The sequence below is a fragment of the Mustela nigripes genome, chromosome 16 (assembly GCF_022355385.1).
Source record: "Mustela nigripes isolate SB6536 chromosome 16, MUSNIG.SB6536, whole genome shotgun sequence".
NCBI lineage: Eukaryota > Metazoa > Chordata > Mammalia > Carnivora > Mustelidae > Mustela > Mustela nigripes.
This window is the reverse complement of record NC_081572.1, coordinates 244007-264613: the sequence shown is the minus strand read 5'-3', so window position 1 is coordinate 264613 and position 20607 is coordinate 244007. Positions and strand designations below refer to the sequence as shown.

Below are 20607 nucleotides of genomic sequence, written 5' to 3'. Positions count from 1 at the left end.
GGCAGGGCCTGCGTTTTACTCAAAAAAATGATGTGATTTGCACTTTCAGACAGCGTGGATGGGTAGTAAATTGTCAGTCTGGTGTTTATCCGTAACGTTCCTTTGCTTCAGAACGACAAGAAGAGTGTTACTTAGGGAAAAAGCAGCGGATTTTGCCTTTTATTTATTTTTTGGCTATAGAGCATTCTACAGTCTAACAGACTGAGTTTGGGGTGAGATCTGCTCTTTGCTGTGCCCATTGAAAACCAGGTGCCTGGAGCTTAGGACAGGTAGAGGCGTGCAGCTTTCCCCTGGCACAGATGAGAAAGAAAAGTCCTTTTCTGTTCGACACGGACCATTTCTCTGTGTTGAGAAATCATGGTGAAGTATCGTCTGAGCTCCTCCGGCGAGAGCAAACAGGTGAAGGCGCAGGAGATGCGTTCCAGCCCGACTGAGGCCCGGCCAGCAGCGCGCGCGGCTGGCCTGTGGCCACTCTTCGTGTCCCCTTTCCGAGTGTGGAAGGAGGGCTGGTGACTCACGCACTCGGCCCCGTCTGGCGGAGGAGAGGGGACCTCAGGCCCGTGGGAGCTTCCGTAATTATGTTTGCTCGGTACGATTAGACCCGCATTTGTTGGAAACGTGCTGGTGTTTCTTGACGAGCCAGTTTGGTTCTGAAAGTGTGAAATTAGAGCAGTTTACAATTTTAATCAGCCCAGTACCAGAAGCTGGTTACACAGCTCCCCGCACAGTTGAAGTCTTGAGCTAACCTCAGAGTCTGTGTTTGGCTAAAAGCTGGGTTTTGAGGGGCACTGCTGTGTCTTTCCTGCTTCACTTCGTCAAGTCCGGGAGAATATTGGTGAAGCAGGGACCGCCTTCGGGCATTTACTTGTGAGCGCAGAAGGCAACCTGACTGAAGGTGAGGCCTCGCACAGTCGAATCCAGGCTGCCGCCGACACGGCCCTCGGGGCCCGGCTGTGCGGGACAGCGGCTTCCTCCCCCCTTCCACACCGTCATGTGTGCTCACTGGCAGGACGCAGGGGCTCTCATGCCCAGAGCTGGGCACTGTGTGCCACACACAGTTTCTGCTCAGTTACTTAGATATGGAACCTTCCGGGGCTCCTGTGATGCTTGGTCTCGACGAGTTGTCGTCCTGCGGCCCATGAGTGTAGGAGCGGCACAGTGTGCTCTGGGCCTCGCCACAGCTGCCCTCCTCGCTAGAGGCTCTGGGTCCTTCTGACCCATGTGAGGCTGCGCACAGGCCAGTGTGAGTGCGCGTTCTGCAAGGGGCCCTCAGCTCTGGCGGGGACCCCACCCCTCCCCGTGGCTGCCTGCGGTGGTTTAGGGGCTGTCTGGAAGGAAGGGGAGTAGTTAACCTACACGGCAAAACTAGAAGCCACCTTCCAGAGTCACCCGTTACTACCTGGGCTCCGCCGCAGCACGAACTTGAAGGCTTGACGCTAAGCTGTCTCCTTGGGGCTCCTGCCCCCACTGGCTCCTCAGAGCAGGGTCCCTCTATGCCGGGCTGGCCTCGGGAGGGCACTCACCGCTTGGCGGGCTGGGCACGAAGCGAAACCTGTGAGCTGTCTTAGGGCCTTGACTGCACCAACAAGAGCTTGGTTGGAAGTAGACTCAGCCTGGCCTGAGTGGGGCCAGCGTGTCCGCACACGGGTGGGCGGGGCCGGAACTGTTGAAGTGGACGCATCCGGCGGCAGTAACCTTGAAGGGGTTCTGGCTGGCTTACAGGGTGGTTTCACATTCCTCTCTTTGATCAGTGTTCCATAATTGGAAGATCATAATTTAGGACAAATAGATTGATAGGAAATTAAAAAAAATTCAACATAAAAAGTGAAGTTTTGGTAGTATTGGCTAGACCCAGAGTTAGTGAAGTTATAGTCTACGTTTTTCTTGCATCAGATGTTGAAGCAGAAAATCTTGTGAATACCTTTTCCTAGAATACATATGATCTTATGGATTTTGATAAAGAGCTCTTGTGGAACATGAATGTGGTACTGAAACTTCCGTTAATTTTGGGACTGTATGTAGGATAACCACACATTCTTTTGTTAAGAACAGCAGTTACGTCAGTTTCAGTTACCGAGAGAGCACAACGACTCATCTCCATCAGTTTAATGATTTCTGAGATTTTATTAACAAAAGCCAGCATGATGCTGAAGTTGAAAGTGACTTTTCTTTACTTTTAAGCCCAGTATTGTTTAAATCTCATTTCGGCTGTAGGCTGTGGTCAGACATTTAGAGGAGAAAGGGAGTACGCTCTGCTGAGAGAGTTTTGCTAAATTTACTTTCAGCTTTACCTGTGGAAGGACCCAAGACACTGCAATCTTCAGATTGTTTAGTTGTTTTCAGAATTTTAATTTTCAACCGACTCGAGACTTCAAGGAGAGTTGTAAGAAGTGGGAAAGGCTCCCGTGGGCCCTTCGCGGGCTCCGCTCGCGTTCTCACCACGTGCACCTACAGTGCGAAGTGCCGGTCGAGTAGCCCCTCAGCTGTAGCCGAGGGCGGTGGCGGGCTATTGGTGGCGTCATGGCCAGGGCCCACCCTTGTCCCCTGGTTGAGGTGGGGTCTGTCAAGCTACTGGGATTGTCTTCCTTTGTGCGTGACGCACGTTCCCGGGGACCTGCAGACCATGTCCTGCCCGTGCTGCCCAACGGGTCGGTGGGTGTTGCCTGCGGCGGGTGCCAGCAGCGGCTGCTCTGGCTGTTCTCTCTGCAGAAGGCCTGTGCTCTCGCTTTCTACCTGCTGCATCGTCGGTGGGCGCGGGTGGACTGACGCGGGCCTCCCTCACCCTTGGGCCTGTCGGTCCTGTCGTGGAACACTTGCTGGTGGTGTGGCCCAGACAGCTCTACCTTCGGCCGTTGGGTGTGGCTTCATGTGGGCTGCTGGGTCCTCTCACAGGGACTGGGACTTCCTCGCTTCCTAGCGGGGCAGGATTCCCCAGGCTTATCTTTTGTTCCCTTGGCTCAGCCCTGAGGTCAGCGGCTTCCAGAAGTTTATGTTGAGATCTGAGACCCAGATCCTGCTCATTCTCCCGTACAGGGACGCCAACCAAGGGTGCCTCCAGCCAGAGTCCCTGTGTCCGTGCGGACCGTGTGACGCCAGGCCAGCACCCCGCTGTGCTAGCTCTCTCTTCCGTCCCTCCGTCCTGCTGGCTCTCGTCCTTGGCTGTGTGTCCAGTTGTCCGTGTGTGGTGGCCCCAGAGCTGCTAGCCCACCTGCCATGCCAAAGGTCACACATGCTGGCCCTTGGTGTGGTGCTGCTCTGTGTCACAGGTGCCTTTCCATGGCTGCTGGGGTCCCCCACGTTACGATGGCTCTTGGCATTTGCTGCAGTGAGGTTCTCCTGCTGTACGTTCTTTGGGTTTTGACCGGTTCAGATTCGGGCACCACAAGGATGGTCCCGAATGGTAGTTCTGTCTTTCCTGCGTCCCCCCACTCTGCCCTTGGCAGTCAGCCACCCTGTCCCCTGGCCGTCACCACACTGGCTTTGGACCCTCTAGTTTTGCTGTTTGTAGAATGTCTCCTGTACGGACACACAGAGTGTGCAGACTTCCTGTTTAGCAAATGCCCGTCGCTTTCCCCGGGCTTCCTCGTGAGTTGGTGCTTCATTCACTTTTACTACGCAGGAAGACTCTGCAGTGTGGGTGTGCGGTAACTGGTCTGACGCGGGTCCGGGTGGGCTGGAACCAAGGTTCCAGCAGGGCGGATTCCCTCTGGAGGCTCCGGGGACAATCCGCCCCTCTTCCAGCTTCTAGAGGCTGCGCCGTCCCTTGGCTTCTGGGCATTCCTCCATCTTCACAGGTGGCGGCTTTGGGCCACGTCCTCCTGGGTCTCCTGGGTCCCCTCTGCCTCCTGCTTCCAGTCCCAGGGCCTTTATGACTGTGCGGGGTCTGTCAGCGTAGCCTCCCTGACTGGCACCTGCAGCCTGAACTGCCCTTGGCGGCTAATGCCACGTGTCCACAGGCTCCGGGGTCAGCTCCTGACCATCCGTGCCGGCAATTGAGCTGCTTCCAGTCGGTATCGACGGACGTGCAGCCGGAGGGACTGGGGGGTGGTTCAGGAGGTCCTTGTCCAGGCTGGGAGAGCTGGGAAATGTGGTTGTGTCCATGGGCTGTCCCAGGTTTGGAGGAGGAAGAGGACTGAGATGCAGGAAGAGGAGCGGCTCGTGTCGGGCCCTCAGCTCTCCGGGCGCACGGAGATGTTGCTTCGCGGTGGCCTTCGTGGGTCTGAAATACCCCTTTTCTTTTTTTTTTTAAAGGATATTTTATTTTTTAAAAGATTTTATTTATTTATTTGACAGACAGAGATCACGAGTAGGCAGAGAGGCAGGCAGAGAGAAAGGGAAGCAGGCTCCCCGCTGAGCAGAGAGCCTGATGCAGGGCTCGATCCCAGGACCCTGAGTCATGACCTGAGCCGAAGGCAGCGGCTTAACCCACTGAGCCGCCCAGGCGCCCTGAAATACCCCTTTTCAAAAGCCTTTTCTCTGGGCTGATTGGAGGTGCAAGTTCTCCAGTCATCCTTGGAGCCAGCACTGTCTTCAGTCTTGCCCCAAATCCTTTGTTTTCTGTTACTAAAGCCACACAAAGTCAAATGAGTGCTTTCTGCCGTATCAGTGATAATTAAGAGAGGTTTACATGAAGTCTGAGGAATTTTTTGAGCTCTGCGCACGGTTGTGGTGGTCTTGGGGGTCGGGGCGTGGCCATCTGGAGGATTTGTGAGACCTGTAACTGTGTTTTGCACTCGGTTGGGTTTCTGCGAAGGGGCAGGGCCTCGGGGCTCCACTGGCTGCCTGTGCGTGTCCCTTTGCGCTCCCTGTTCATCTCTCGGAGCTCTTGCCTGGGCCCGGGTGTCCACGTCCATGTTTGTGTCCATGTCAGCCCTGCCTGGTGGCTTCACTCCCGCCAGGCACTGCCAGTATCACCCTCTGTCCGCCCCCACCCCCTCCCCCGCCTCCCCGAGAAGGCTGAGCACATTCCACTTCCTTCCACTTCCTAGGCCCCCGTGATGGCAGCTCTTCTGCCCTGGACGTCCCTGGCACCCGGGTGCGTGTGCCTCCCGTGGCCGTCGGTGGCGCAGGGTCAGCCCCCGTGGCGCCGGGGGCTCGCTGCGCACAGCTCGCACTGAGCAGATGGGAGAGGCTCCCACGTCCTGCGACAGGGCGTGTGTTCTTCCACGAGTTTCCTTTTAACCGCTTTCCTCTTCTTCACAGTGCCCTGGTGGTCGCCGCGGTGTTTGACCGGAACATAAACTGCAGGAGAGCGGCGTCCGTGAGTCTCGTTCTGTTCTTTCTCCCCGTGCTGCGGGTGCGCCCTGAGCCGTGCCCCTGCTCCACTGAACAGGCCACCGCTGCCCACGCTGCCTGTGCGAGGTGCCAGGGGAGCCCATCAGCAGAGCGCTGGCTCGGGTGTCCTTCCGCTTTCGGGGGAGGGAGTGGTCTTCGGGGGAACCGGGGTCAGGGTGACATGCCCCATCCCCAGCATGCCACGAAATGTAGCCATTGCGAGCATCGTGCCTCGTGAGCGGACATGGCTTAGGGTAGCCTGTGCCCTGGGGAAGGAGAAGAAAGTGAGTTCTGGGCATGTGACCTGCGTGTGACAGCAGAGCAGGCGGCTTTGAGCCTCAGGAGGGGTTGTTGCCAAGAGAGGTCATTTCAGCGTCCCGTGGCCGCATGGGGCCTGGAGCCTCACTGGCCGTGTTGGACACCAGTGCGTGGCCCCGCCAGAGCCTGGTCACATCTTGGGCGGATTCTGTGTGCCGAGGGCTATCAGCAGGCTCCGCAGCCACTTCTGGAGGACCCTGGGCAGGAATCTGCACGAGCATCCCACTGCCCCTCCCACAGGGCTGGGCTGCGGCCCCGAGCTTGGCTGAGGGGTTCCTGTGGATGCTGGTGGAGATGACGGCTGCTGGGCCTGGTCCCTGGGATACTTGCGGGTGATGTCCATGGCTGTGTCCTGGCTTCACACAGAGCTGTCCTGCTGGTGGTCCGTCACTTAGATCAGGCTCAGCATGGGCTGCTGTAGGTGCTGCGGGACCAGAAGCCGGGGCCAAGAGTCCCTTCAGCAGCAGAGCCTGGTAGCTGGGGTGACCGTTGCGCTCGGTTCCCTACAGAAATGCCAGCTGTTTCTTTCCCACAGGGAGGAAGCCAAGCCAAACGGTACTCGGCCACAGCTTGCCCAGGCCAGGGCTTCTGTTCTCAAGGGCATGCTTTCCAGGGCACTTGGCACCACACGTGGGCCGTGGGACGTGGGCCCAATTCCTGGGTCTTTTCTTGGGGTGCCTGTGGGGCTGGTGGTTCTGAGGCAGGGATGGCCAGGGGGCCTGCTCCCATGGCTGGCTCTGGTGGAGGAAGGCACGGGAAGCGGCAGGGCCTCACCTCCCTCTTACTGGTGTGCGTGAGCTCGTGTGTCAGGTCTGGGGTGCGTATGCCCCTTGCAGCTCTGCATACAGGATCTTGTCATCTGTGAGAGAAAAGTTTACTCTTTCCTTTCCGGTCTTGATGCCTTTAATTTCTTTTTGTTGCCTAAGTGTGCTGGTAGGAGGAGCTGCAGGTACTGTGCTGCGCCGGGATGGGGACAAAGCACACCCCGTCTTGCTGTCCATCTCGGAATAGGCCAGCTTTCGCTGTCATGTGTGATATTTGCTGTTGGGGTTTTGTAAATATGCTTTAGCAGGTTGAGGAAGTGCTGCTAGTTTGTTGTGAGGGTTTTTACTTTTGTTTTTAAAAATCACGAGTGGAAGTTTGATTGTGAGATGGTCATGTGGTTTTGAACTTACTCTGTTCACGTGTTGTGTCCTGTTAATTGATTCTGCAGGTATTAAGCCAACCTTACGTCCCAGGATGAATCCTGTTTGTCATGGTGTAATGCCTTTTCATATGTTGCTGGATTTGGTTTGCCAAAGTTTTGTTGAGAGTTTTGAGTCTGTGTCGTAAGGGATATAGGACAGTCTCTGTCTGTTGGGATGGTTTTGTCTGGCTTTGGAATTAGGCTAATCTGGCCCCATGGAAGGAGTTGGGAATACAAGATCTTCCTCTTGAATTTTGTTGAAAATGTTTTAAAAGCTTGCCATGGGACGCCTGGGGGGCTCAGTGCGTTAAGCGTCTGCCTTTGGCTCAGATCATGATCCTGGGGTCCTGGGATCGAGTCCCGCATCGGGCTCTCTGCTCAGCGGGGAGCCTGCTTCTCCCTCTGCCTCTGCCCCTCCCTCTACTGCTCATGTTCTCTCTCTCAAATGAATAAATAAAATTTTATTTTTTAAAAAAGATTTTATTTATTTATTTGACAGAGACACAGCGGGAGAGGGAACAGAAGCAGGAGTGGGGCAGGGAGAAGCAGGCTCCCTGCCGAGCCTGGAGCCCAGTGCAGGGCAATCATAGCCCGAGCCGAAGGCAGCCCCCAGGCGCCCCTTCTTTGTTTCTGCTTTAAATGTTTGGTGGAAATCACGTGAACTCCTCTGGGGCTGTTTTTTGTGTCTTGTTTCTTTGGAAGTATTTCGTTATTAATTCAGTTTGTCCGCTTACCTGTTTTTCCTAGTGAAGAGCGTCTCTGTCCATCTGAGTTGTCAGATGCACCGGCTGGACACGGCGGGGGGCTCTGTCCGCCCATGTCGCCATGAGTGCGGTTGGCACTTCTGTTGACCCGTGGCGGGTGCTCCACAGATGCTGGTTCATGAGTGGGCAGCGGTGGACCCAGGGACCAGCGTGGCTTGGTGTGCTGCAGGCGGTGTGTGGGTCTCCCTCGTGTTGGAGCTGGAGAGTCCTCCTGGCCCTGGCCGGGCCTGCCTGCCCACCTACTTTCTCTGCCCAAAAACAGGTCTGATACAAGAGGTGCCTGGCCTCGGCCCCTTCAGAATTTTGTCTTGAGAAAGGTTGCCTGCAAAGCTAGTCCCTTCTGTGTTCATGCGGTTTTCTCATCTGGAGCCCCAGGAGGAAGCCCCGTGAGTCCTTGAGAGGCCTTCACGTTTCTGCCCTGACACTCACCGCGGTCCGAGATCATCCCACTTCTAAATACAGGGACGGCTTTTTGTCAAATCTGGATTTAAAAAGTAGCTTTTACATTTTCTTTTTTGTTTATGAAGTCGAGCATTTTAATGGGACACAGTAGTAAAATCAAAGCGCCAATACCTTTATAGACCCCGAGGAAGGCATGAAAAAGCCAGAAACCATTTTGTTTGTTTTTCAAGTTGGAATTCAAATAATTCAGAATTAGCAGAAGATTCTCTGTGTGGCGGGTCACCTGCACACACCCGTGTGCCTCCCGGCTGCAGAGCTAGAAGTGAGGGCAGAGGAGGCGTTTATTTAAAGCTCACTTGAGGGGCACCTGGGTGGCTCAGTGGGTTAAGCCGCTGCCTTCGACTCAGGTCATGATCTCAGGGTCCTGGGATCGAGTCCCGCATCAGGCTCTCTGCTCAGCAGGGAGCCTGCTTCCTTCTCTCTCTCTGCCTGCCTCTCAGTGTACTTGTGATTTCTCTCTGTCAAATAAATAAATAAAATCTTAAAAAAAAAAAAATAAAGCTCACTTGAAAACCCGAGGCTCGAGTCGGCGGTAACTCGGGGCGCTGTCTCCTGAGGGGCTGCCTCTGCAGCTGCAGGCTCCCGTTTGTGCTCACCCCCGACACCCTCTGTGCCGGCTCACTCTCTGCCGCGGTAAGGAGGGCCTGGGCCCGTGGGCCAGCCCAAGGACAAGGTCAACCTGCCCACCCAGGGACCACAGGGTCCCCGTGAGGCCGTGGGTGCAGAGTGGTCTGCGTGGAAACCCTCCAGACCCTCCCGACCTTCCGCTCTGTCCTGGGGTTCACCTGCCACCACTTCCCGCCTGCACCACAGCATGCGCCTCCAGGTCCGTGGGGGTGACGGAGGGCACGTGAGTTTGCCAGGCCCCGCGAGGAGCGCTGTGTTCAGTCTTCACTGCAATCCTGTGGGGGTCTGGGTGGGGTGGCGGAAGGTAGCCTGACGGGTTGGTTCGGGTCAGCGTATCTGTGAATCTGCGAGCACTCTCGGAGCTGTTCGGGGCTCCGTGCTCTCGCGTCGGAAGGTACCCACCTGGCCTGCAAGTGTGTCAACATTTTGAGACAGCTTGTACCCAGCCAGGAAGGGAGGGGTGGTGCAGATGGGCGGCCCCACGCTTCCTCATGGGGGGCCTGGGCGCGGACAGGGAGGGAGCCTGGGAGCCCAGCCTGATCCGCAGTTCCACTGCCTCCTTAAGAGCACATTCCGCTAAAGGATGTTTGGTGTCTAAACCGCCGTGTTACCACCTTCTGACTGTTCTGATGTTGCCTGGATGGGGTCATACGGGGTGTGAGCCTGAGGACTGGCGTGTTCCTCGCTGGTCTGTCCGGGCCCTGGGGGCTCTGGCCGGGCCGACCGCTCCCTCCTGCCCTTCGCTGGTCCGCCCCTGGTGGCTGGCAGAGCCGCGGCCGCTGGAACTGGCGGCGTGTTGTCGGAGCTCGGGGTTGTGTCTGGTTGCACTGTTTTAGAGAGGGAAGCTGCTGTGAACATTTGAGTTCGCGTTAGTGCCGTGGGGGGTCAGTCACGGTTGCCTGTTCGGCCTGTGTTCAGAAGGGCTGTGCCGTTTCACCTTCCACTGGCAGCCTGTCTGGGGGCCCATCTGCCCGCAGCCTCGCCCGCGTTCCGTGTTCCTCACATGGTCCCGGCGGGCGTGTACGACCTCTCACTGTGCTTGTGAGTTGCCTTCCCCCGACGGCGACACTCCCTGCTCCTGCCCTGGCCTCCCGTTTGGGGAGACGGCTCTTCGGGCCTCCTGCGGGTTTGCTTGTTGGCCGTTTTGTGCGCCGCTGAGTGTGGAGTGGGTTCTGCCCCGATGCGAGGTGCTGCCTCCTTGGTGTGTGGCTCCCGGGCCCTGCTCCCAGGCTGTGGCTTCTGTCCTCCTCACCAGGAGTTTCACAGATCAGGAGTTTGAAAGTTTGACGTGACCAGTCTGTAAGTGTTTTCTTCTGTGGGTCGTGTTTTCCGTGTCCATTCTCAATTCCTGGCCTGGCGCTCGGTCCCAGAGGCGTTCTCTGCTCTTCTGCTGTGCCTTCTCTGTGTCCCCGTGCGGCCAGCCGCTGTGCTGGGGACGGCCGTCCCTCCTCCTCTTCCTCAAGTTTGCTTTTCCTGTGTCAGCCTGTGTTTTCCACACCAATCTTGGGTTATATTTGACCTTTTTGATGACATCAGAATGGCCAATGTGTTCCTAAATTTTGCTCGTTACACAAATTGGCATTCTATCATACTTCCATTGCCTCTTAGGTTGGTTTCTTATTTTGTTTACTAAATTTACTGCAAAAGGTTCAGAATGGTATGTAGTGAAAATCGAGTCTCCCTCTTCCCAGTTGGAAAGCCCCGGGGGGTCCATGGGTGAAATGCCCATCTGCTTGTGCCTGGAGAGCACCCTGGTTCTGACTTTCTGGGGGGCCCCGCCAGCGGTGTGCCTGGGGGCAGACTTGGGGCTCTGCGCTTTGGCTTCTCAGCATCCTTTCTGCACGCCCGCGTGTGCTCCCTCTCCGCGCCCTGTAGGTACACGGTGAACTGCCCCCAGAGGCTCCTCTCTGGGGGGAGGGGCTGCATCTGTGGGCAGGACACCCTCCCAGGGCTGCCCTAACTTGGGGCCGGTCACACGCTGTGTGACCTGTGCTGCTGTGCTCGATGTCCTGCGCTGTCAGGGAACTCTGAGCCCTGCTGCGTTGGGGAGGGTGGGGCCGGGGGCTGCGGTTGAGGGGCAGGTGGGAGGGGGCGTTGCTGGTCGTGCACAGGCCCCACTGTTGTCACCGTCAGATGGCCGGCTGTCACATCTCGGCAGAGCAGGCGGGGTGCAGGAGGGAAGTGCCGGGGACGTGAGCAAGCACTTTAAGGAAAGCACCTAAAGACACTTCATTCTGTTGAAGTAACTGTTTTGAGCTCTGGGCCTGTGTTGGAGGCTCAGGGCTTGTCCGTGGCGGCTCCTGGGCAGGCAGCGGGAGGAGGTGGGCCATTTATGTTCGCCATTGCGAGCTGCTGTCACAGAGTTCCCTGGAGGAGGGCCTCGTGTTGGATTGACTTAACGGATGGATTTGACTCTGTTCTCATGCTTCTCTCTAGGGCCGAATTAGGCTTTGGTGAGAAGCGCGGCATCTGCATGTAAAGGACACTTTTTAGGATGTGTCTGATTCTATAAACTGAATTGTGGCTTAGGAAAGCACCAGGACCTAGAGGCAGAATGACAGCTACCCTTGAGGCTCTGATCAGCCAACAATGAGGACTTTCATTTAAAAAAAAATAAAAGCCATGGGTCATTTGTGCTGCACGGCATTTGTTTTGAATTTCTCTCTCGACGTTTAGCAAAGCGCAAACCTAACTCACCTGCTGTTTGTTCTTCTTCTCCGTAGGCTGCTTTCCAGGAGAATGTGGGGAGACAGGTATGGCTACTTCTTGAAGTCTTCATTCCTAAAACTTCCTGAAGTTTTAGCAGGAGAAATACTGAAAGCTACAAAGTTGGTATCTCCTTGCATTGTTAGATGAGGGTAAAGAATTTACCTAGAATAAGCTAATATTTAACTCAGTGACGTCTGGTCACAGACCCACTCAGGATGATGTCCAGGGGAGAGCTGACACACGTTTTAAACAGCATTGTGTCCTATGGACCCCAGTGTGTAAGTAGCTTCGCACACACACACAGGCGTCAGAGATCAGTGCCTGACGCGTTGCCACCTGATTTTAGCAGTTGCCTGTGGGTGTGGGAGGGATTTGGGTGGAGGAGCCCCACTTCTCGGGGCGGAGACATCAGTGACCACTGCCCAACCCGCGTGTGGTAGGAGCCAGCATCTGGAAGCCACTGACCCTGTGGTCTCTCTCTGTGTTCACCCGCACCGTTGTGCCCTCTGGTCCTCAGCCTCTCATGACCAGTCATCCTGGGCTGGGTGGTGTGGCCCTTATCACCAAGTCATTCACGTGCCACACTGGGATGTGTGGCTGGCCTGGCGAAGAATGGACCAGAGGCAGGTTATGCTGAGGGGCCACTGAGCCGAGCTCTGGGCAGCGCCCCAGGAGGAGGGTCTGGGCTGAAGAGGAGTATGTATATCTGCATTTCTCCTGGGCTGCCAGAGGCCAGGTTGAGGGCTGACAGTTCTACTTCCACAGGGAAGGCGACCTTTGGTTCCTGGTGGGAAGCTATCCCAGAATCAGCCCAGGGAGGCAGTGCAGTCTTGCTTCCGCCGCTGGCTGCAGGGCCCATGCTGCCTGTGGTTCATTCTGCTCCAGCACCCCTCCCCCACTCAGGGTCTCTCCCTTTCTTCCCTGGCTTGAAAGTGGCTGAGACCAGTGTCCTTGGGTGTCACTTTAGTCCACGTCTACCTGAGGCTCTGGGAACATGGAAGACAGTGGCTCCCTAGGAAGAGACAGCCGACCTCCGAAGGGGATAAGCTTAGTGTGTCAGGGCCGCAAGTGTGGAGGGTTCCAGAAGTCCGTGCTGCTCGGGAGAAGGAAGGGGCTGGACAGGGAAGGGACTTGAAAGCATCGAGGGTGGGTGAGTGGGCTGCTGAGATCCAGGAACCTGCTGGAAGCTGAACTGAGGGGCGCTCTGGGCGTCCCAAAGCCAGAGCCCAGGAGAACGCGGCATGTCGCACGTTCCAGACACAAGGTGGTCTGGAACAGGGGTGCTCTTGGTTCCTGGCCGTCACCATGTCCCATTTGGAGGGGACACTCGGGTTAGTGGAGAGGGGAGGCCGTTAGCCATGGTCTCGGTTTAGGGGATCAGCCGGGAGCTGGTATTTTGGGGGGTGTCCCCTCACTCCACCTCCCCTGCTGGATGTTTCCTGCAGAATGAGTGTACACACAGCACAGTGTGCGGGGGGCCATGCGGCTGTTAAAGAGACACAGACTTTGGAGGAAGAGGCGTTTCGTGTGGGCCCAGGGAGCCTTCCAGCCCTGCACATGGAGTGTCCTCGGTTTGGTGGGAATGTTGGAGAACAAGGGTGTGAACTAGCCAAAGCAGACAGGGACACACTCAGGGGAAGTCCTCTAAGCTCCCTGACGTGGGGTGAGGTCATTAGGGATGTTTTTGGGTTTGCGAGAACACCCAGAATATGACCCACAACTTGGAGTGCGCAGGCGGTGCTGCAGACGGCTCCCAAGGTTGACGCAGACCTTCCGTGTGCGGGACGTGTGGGGTCTGGGACGCACGCTGCATCCGGCGCGCCCTGCCGTGGAAACCAGATTCGGTTTGTTTCTATGGCGTGGGTGTAAGGAAGGTGTCTCGGGCATTTTAAAATTGAAGATGTTAGAGTTGTTTGAAATAATCGTGAAGTAATTTTGAGTGGTCCTTGTCCCTGCTCAGCGTCCAGCCCGAGATGGGCAGTGTGTGACTGTCTGCCGCTGGCCCCAGCGTGTCTGTGTCGTAGGTGGGGGTGGGGGGAACGTGGCCGCTGACCTTCTGGAAATGCCTCCCCTCAACTCATGTCATTTGTCCTCTTCTCCCTCTTGATTCTGTGACCAGGGCACTTTCCCTCACGGCATCGACATTTTGACTGCAGCAGACTACTTTGCTGTTGGCAACAGAGCTAACTGTTTCCTGGTTATAAGGTAAGTTGTTGATTTGTCACAGAATGTGATAGTCCCTGGGATGCGCAGGTCAGAAAAATCGCGTTTTCTTCTTGCCCCTGGAAAGTCTGCTAGGAGTAGATGTTACATGACCGGAATTTGTGCTTCCTGCTGGTTAGACTGGGTGCCTCGTGCGGGATTCTGTTTCCATCAAATTCTAGAAGATGCAAACCAGTGCCGAGGGCCTGTGGCAAGCCGGGGAGGCCTGGGGAGGGCGCGGGATCTGCCTGCTTCCCGACGGGTGCCGGCAGTGTCAGGCGCGATGACAGGAGGTGAGTGCCGTCTCTGGTTACCCCTCCTCCCAGCCCGCCAGCTTCCTGCAGCGGGGCGGCCGCACCCACCCGCCGAGAAGGGACAGTTGCTGCCTCCCGGGTTGAAGGGGTCTCCGGCTTGTTGGTGTGGTGCGAGTCAGCAGAGGTATCGGAGAAGAAGGGGCGGGGGCGGATACGTGGCATTGCCACCAGCGCTGCGGGACCCGGGTCACACTTGCACCTGCGTGACCGGTGTGCGGGGGCACCTTGCTCTCAGCTCCACGTGCAGCCCCCGCCCGGGACAGACCTGCCATCTCCGTGCTGTGTTGCCGGGAGCACACGTTAGCCCTTCTCCGTCCTCGGACAGACCCTCTAGCACCTGTGCTGACCTGCGCAAGTTACTTTGCTCCATGACCAGCAGGCACAGATTTTTTAAAGAAAAACATAACATTTGGCCTCTTTTTCAGAGTCTTAGACTAAACATGTTATTTTTAGCATCATTTCTATCTTTTCTCAATATCTAGTGGCTTTCTGTGTCTTATCAGTTCTTTCCTGCTTTTTTTTTGTTGTTGTTGTTAATATTTGAACATATATTTTAATGTGGAGAATTTTCCACTTTCCCCTGAGCTTCCTGCGTAAATTAACCAGTTTTTTGCTTTGGTGGTTTTTTCTTGTCACTGAGGTTTCTAAGCTGGTCTGATACTTGCATGGGATCAGTCATGTGCTCTTCAGAGACACGGTGGGTAAAGGTCGTGGTCTTTAATGGTGCATGTGGTGCCCTCAGTGCGCGCGGGAGCTGGCCAGTGAGCACGAGTCCGGCGGTTGTGGCAGTGGGATCTGTGCGCCCCTGGGGGGCTCTCCGCGCCAGCCAAGACAGGGTAGACACGCAGGGTCCTGCCGTCAGCCTGGACCGTGGAGCGGGCGTGGCGGGGGGGTGAGAGGGAACGGTGCTTTTGCTCCTGGAGTGCCTAGGGGTGGGGCAGCTGGGACCCTAGCTTCTTAAGATGCTGCCAAGCAGGTTTCCAGGATGGTGGCCCAGTGTCACGTGCGGCCGGCAGCCACCCCTCGCTGGGGCCCATCTTCCTAGTTGTAGCCGTGCTAGTGACTGTGCAGGAGCAGCTCCGGAGTCTGCATTTTCCTGACGACCAATGGCTTTGAGCGTCATTCATGGGCTCCTTTGATGCATCTTTTACCTGTTTATCAGGTTAGTTCTCTTTTTGCTGAGAACTCGAGAGTTCTTAGTGTATTCCGAATATGAGCCGTTCTTCAGATCAACAGTCTGCAAAGGTTTTCTTTCGTCTGTGTTTTGTCCCTTCAGTGCCCTGTGTGTTCCTGAGACCGACCCTCTAGAGCAGTCCTGTTTATTTTTGTACGCCTGTTTTACGCCTTACATTCTCCATGTGGGAAGATTCACCCACTGGGAATGTGGGTTTGGGCCGATGGGTGGCCACCACTGTGGTCAGCGTGGGGCGTGCCCCTCACTCCAGATAGACCCTGAGTCCCGGGCCCTGGCAGCCCTGACCTGTGTCCTGGGCCCGGGGTCCACTGTCTCTGGAACTGATGTGAACAGAGTCACGTGGTGCATTGGCTTTTGTGTCCTGGCTTCACTGTGTTCCTGAGTTCTGCTGTCCCCTGCCCTGTCCCCCATTCACTGGCTGGTGGCCGCTCAGGCCCCTTTGATATCAGCATGTGGACTCAGGGCGTTTCTGTCAGGACACAACCAGTGGTGGTTGGCACTTCCTGTTGTGGGTGTCTTGCTTCTGGAAGTTTCTCAGCAGATTGCTGACATCTGTGGGCCTGTGCATGCTTCTTGAAACACATCTTGTTGTATTTTGCGTTCCAGTAATTTGCACATTCCTGTCGTTCGAATTCTTCGACCTGAGGAGCCCTCGGAGCGAGCTGTCTCCTTCTCTGCTTCCTAGTCAGCAAACGGCTTGCCACCCGCACAGTCATCTCCGTTTTGCTTCTCCTACTGTCTCTTTCCCTGCGTCCGCTTGGCGACCTAGTTCTGTCACTTCTCTGTCCCCAACAGCCCTCAAAGGCTCCTCATGCTGTGGATCCCCTGTTCCTGTGGCCCAGCTCGTACTGTCCTGACACCGGCCCGGCCCGGCCCCACCACCCCTGCCGGCGTCCTCCTTCACTCCACACTCGGCCTCGGGGCGGACCCTGAGCGCCCAGGCAGTGCTGCTGGCCAGGGGCGGCGTCTTCCGCGGTCAGCTCTCCGTTGCTGCCAGAGCTCGACTGGAACCGGGGTGGCTGGCCTCTGTCCGTTTCTTCCCTGAGGCCGCTGGTCATGGGTGCCGGCCTGGGGCAGTCCTTTCTGGCAGTTCCCGGGGCCCTTCGGTGATGGGAGTCCTCGGGTCACATCTTGCCTCCTTTCCTGACTCTCCACCGCCCTAGTGTTTCTGTTTTTCCTTCTGACATTCTGTTTCATCACCGTTTGAGGGTCTCAGTCTCACTTCCCTCTGGAGAACCCTGTGCTCTTCTTTCTCCCGTCCAGAGCAAATACCCTCTTCAGTGCCACCTTGTAGCACACGCATGTCCCCACAGCACCCGTGTCCACCCTGCGCGTGTGCACACGTCTGCCCGCCTGGGACCCAGGAGCATCCGCGTGTCGCTCCTTCTCGGCCCACTGTGCCGTCCGCCTCGTCTCTGGGCGGCTGTGTACCGCGTGCACCCCCGGCTCCGTCCCTGGCGGGCTGCGTGGGCAGCGCGGCAGCTTCCGACAACATGTGGAAGCAGCTCGGCACGTACAGGTGTGTTTTGGAGTGGGAAACGCCAGGGCGTGGGTCTTTATTTTTAAAGATTTTATTTATTTATTTATTTGACAGACACAGATCACAAGCAGGCAGAGAGGCAGGCGGAGAGAGAGAGGGGGAAGCAGGCTCCCCGCCGAGCAGAGAGCCCGATGCGGGGCTCGATCCCAGGACCCCGAGATCATGACCTGAGCCGAAGGCAGCGGCTTATCCCACTGAGCCACCCAGGCGCTCAAGGGCGTGGGTCTTGAGGGGTGTCTTGTGTCCTGTTATCCCCGGCGTCCTCGCCGTCCTCAGCTCCTCGGGTTGTCGGTTTGGGTCCCACGGATGGGCGTGTTGTCTTTCTTTAGTGCACACCGAGCGGCGGTGCCCGGTGCACTGGCTTGGCCCGGCTTAGGTGCTCACCGCGGGGCACATTGTCCGGTGGTGGGAGATGAGGAGGCGGCGTGGGGGCTGTGTGCCCTGTGCTGACGTTCAGCGTGTGCGTGGAACCTTCTCTCCGCATCCTGTTTCTTCGGTGTGGACAGAGAGTGGCATCTCCTGGCCCTCGGCCTCTGTCTCGCCGTTTGCTGTTACGTGCAGTGTGAAGGGAGTGTCTGTGCTCGTGGTGCTTCTCACGCGCGTGATTGCGTCTGGATGAGCTGGCCAGAGTGGAGTGCTGGGTGTGCATGTTTTCAGTTTCCTGTTCGATGCCCGTCACTGCCCGTGGAGGCCGCGCTGGAAGGGTGCTCCTGGCAGTGCTTCTAGATGCTTCTAGATCTTCCGACAGTGGCTACAGCCCTCTTCCCCGATTCCGGCAGTCTGACAGCCGGTCGGAGGCTTTCTTCCTGTCTCCCATGAGAGGGAGGTCGAGCAGAAGTTGTGTCCATTTTCTTCTCTGTAAACTGTCTTTGAGGATTTTCCTATGAGGTGGTGCTATTTTCTTGTGGATTTGGAAGCTTTATCTTAAAGAAGTCTCTTATCTCTTGTGATAACGGTAGCTGATTTTTTTTTTTTTTTTGAGTTTTTTATCTTTCGGCTTTGTTTATGGTGCGTTTTTTCCAGGCAGACGTTTTCCTTGTCCGGTTATGTGCTTGAATGTACCAGTCTTTAATGGGTTTGAGTCGTAAGTAGAGAGGCCTGTCCTATAAGACTTTTTTCTTAATCATCCTACAGTATTTTCACTGGACATAACTTTTACTTTTGAGGCATGATGTACAGCCCACCAGCTCTCCTGAGTGAGAGGCACAGCGCAGCGAGAGCGGACGGTGCGCACGGCGGGGGACCCACTCCTCCACTGACCCCGCAGGCGCGCGGCCTCAGCCCACTGCTGTGGTCACTGGTGCTGTCTGTGGAACAGCTCCTACGTGGAATCAGGATTTGCTCTCACGTCGGGCTGCTTTGCTCGGCAGGCTGGTCTGAGCGCCTAGTGTGCTGTGTGGTGCGAGCAGTCTCCATCCCGGGGCCGCTGCGGTGTAGCTCTTAGCTCATCTGTTCTAGGTGTTTGGGCACTTTTGATGTGGTGGCTCTGATGAATGAAGCTGCCGCGGGCTTTTATTTGTAAGTCTTCATGTGGACCTTCGGCTTTATTTCTCCTGGGTAAATACCTACAAGCGGATTTCCGCACATTCACCGTTACGAGGAACCACCCATGCGTCTCTGCGTGTGCCTGTGCGATCCCACCCCTCAGAGCAGGTGTGTGGGGAGCGCGTGCTCCTTCCCATGCTCACCGCCTCTGCACACGGTCTCTTCCAGCATGTTTGTGGCCGGCTTTCCGGAGTACACGCAGCCCATGATAGACCACCTGGTGACCAGGAAGATCAGCCACTGGGACGGGTAAGTTTCCTGTTTTTGCCCTCATCTCATTGGTGATGTATTTTATTAGATTATCTGCCAGATAAGAGTTCTTTTTTTCTCCCCAGACGAGAGATTAACTTGAGCTAAGCCTTGAGTTGGTCTCCTCATTGTAGGTGTCCAATTTTAAGAGGATTTTTGAGAAGTGATAGGCGTTCCGGCCTTCATGCCTGATGTGCTGGTTAGTGGTCTGTCCAGTTTTACTTCTGGGGCTCATAGGTGTGCCGGGTGTGACGTGTTCCCATGTGGACGCTGTCATGTGTGGTGTGTGATGGAGGGCAAGAGCAGCCTCCCCAGGCACTCCACGGCAGTCCCTTCCTCCGGCCACGTCCTGCGTGGCTGCTCAGCCGACAGTGTTCTCCGTTGTCTCCCCGAAGCTAGCAGGCTGTGGCGGCTTTTCCTGATCACGTAGCACTCTCAGGGCCTCGAGCGTTCGCTAGCTCACCATCCCTTCGGAGGAAGGGCTCCCTGGGCGATCCAGAACACAGAGTGTCCGTGCTGCCAGCTGCGGTTCCGCCCCTGGGAGGACGAGATTGCTTGTGGTAGGAGGGCTGGGTGGGGCTGCCGGTGCGGACAGGACCTCTCATGGCAGCAGGTGCCTGCAGATGGGAGCAGCTCGGCGGGCTGTACGCCTAGAACCCCAGCTTCAGGCTGCGTGTCACTTGGAGAAAGTTCTTTCTGACCTGCTGGGGAGTGTGCTTAGGGCCAGCGCCGTGTGTGACGAGGCTCTCCTTGGGCTCCGGGTGCCTCCGGGAGCAGGACCACCTCCGTGGGGCGCTTGCGTGGGCATGGCCTGCCTACCAGGAGGCCCTTCTCTTGGTTTCCTTGCCACGATCTCGCTAAGAGTTGGGCCGGTTTCTGACACTTGAGTCCTAACTGCAGAAATTCTCGTAATTAGGACGAAGATCCCATGCACCAAACCTGTGAGAAATTAATTTGTCCAGCAGTCAGTAGGGGATTGAAGACCAGAATGGCACATGTATTACTTCCCATGGTGTCGGACTAGACTCTCGAGCTGTTGAAATCTCCAGCTGAGGTCCGAAAGGTCTCGGCCGGCAGTCCGGACACGTCCCTTCCGCAGGTTTCGGGTGGGCCTCTCTGGTAGCTGCATTTACGTTTATAACAGTTGTCCTGCCCCGGATCGGCGCTTTATCGTTGTGACGGGTTCTTCTCTGTTCCTGTTCGATTTCTTGTCTGAACGTGTGATTTGATACAGTTGTGGCCTAAGGGTCAGTAAACATTTTAGGTCACTGTTGCATATATTTTCTCGTTTCTTCTTCCTATGACCTTTTAAAATGTAAAGACCATTCTTAGCTTGGGGCCTTACTGGAGGAAGGGCAGGGGGAGCCCTCGTAGAGCTGCCCACTGGCTGCCCTTTGCTCTCAGCCCGTGCGAGTGCCTGGGTCCTGTGTTGGTACCCGTTCGGACGAAGTCTGCCTTTTGGGTGAGGCCTTAGTCCCTGCGCGTTTCATGTGATCGTCAGCCCGTTTCCTTTCCGGCCTGTCAACTTGCTCTTTGTTTTTTATTTTTTTCTCATGGCTTTTGTTTTGTTAATTTTATTTGAAAAAAAAAGATTCATTGTGGACATTTTGTTTTTATTTTTATTTTTTTTAAAGATTTTATTTATTTATTTGACAGACAGAGATCACAAGCAGGCGGGGGGGGGGGGGAGCAGGCTCCCTGTTGAGCAGAGAGCCCGACGCAGGGCTTGATCCCAGGACCCTGAGATCATGACCTGAGCCGAAGGCAGCGGCTTAACCCACTGAGCCACCCAGGCGCCCAGACATTTTGTTTTTAGAATAAGGTTTGAAAACCAGGAAGTTTTCAGGGTGTGTGAGCCGCAGCGTGGAGGGGAATGTTGTCTGGTCCCCTTTTCTGTCAGGTTTGGAGACCCTCAGGGTGACGTCAGCTAACGCTCTCCCGCACACTGGGTTTCATAAAGCATGGTGTGGCTCTGTCGCTCTAGGGTTCTTCAGAGGTGGCGATGTTTTTGCATCTGTCTTTGGTCTGGGTTCTGTCAGTGAGGAGATGGCAGCCAGACGTGCACAAGTAGGGACTTCCCTGTTCTCTGGTTAGTGCATGGCTGGCTTACGGAGAATGGGGGAGCCCTGTGCAGAATGCTTCAGGACCCTGTTGTGTCGTGTGCCTCGACTCATATAGGGATTCTGTTTTACCTTAAATAGTATCACCTTTAAGAGCTATTG

At 56.1% G+C, this 20607-nt stretch overlaps 1 protein-coding gene across 4 annotated transcripts in view; it reads left to right on the top strand.

Moving 5' to 3' along the window:
- Positions 1 to 20607, top strand: part of TBCD (tubulin folding cofactor D) — a 163667-nt gene that overhangs the window by 94321 nt on the left and 48739 nt on the right. For all 4 annotated transcript variants that reach the window (XM_059379943.1, XM_059379944.1, XM_059379942.1 and 1 more), the window contains exons 15-18: positions 5203 to 5260; positions 11355 to 11384; positions 13460 to 13545; positions 18305 to 18385. In XM_059379943.1, the coding sequence (XP_059235926.1) occupies positions 5203 to 5260; positions 11355 to 11384; positions 13460 to 13545; positions 18305 to 18385 (255 nt within the window). The remainder of the gene's footprint in view (positions 1 to 5202; positions 5261 to 11354; positions 11385 to 13459; positions 13546 to 18304; positions 18386 to 20607) is intronic.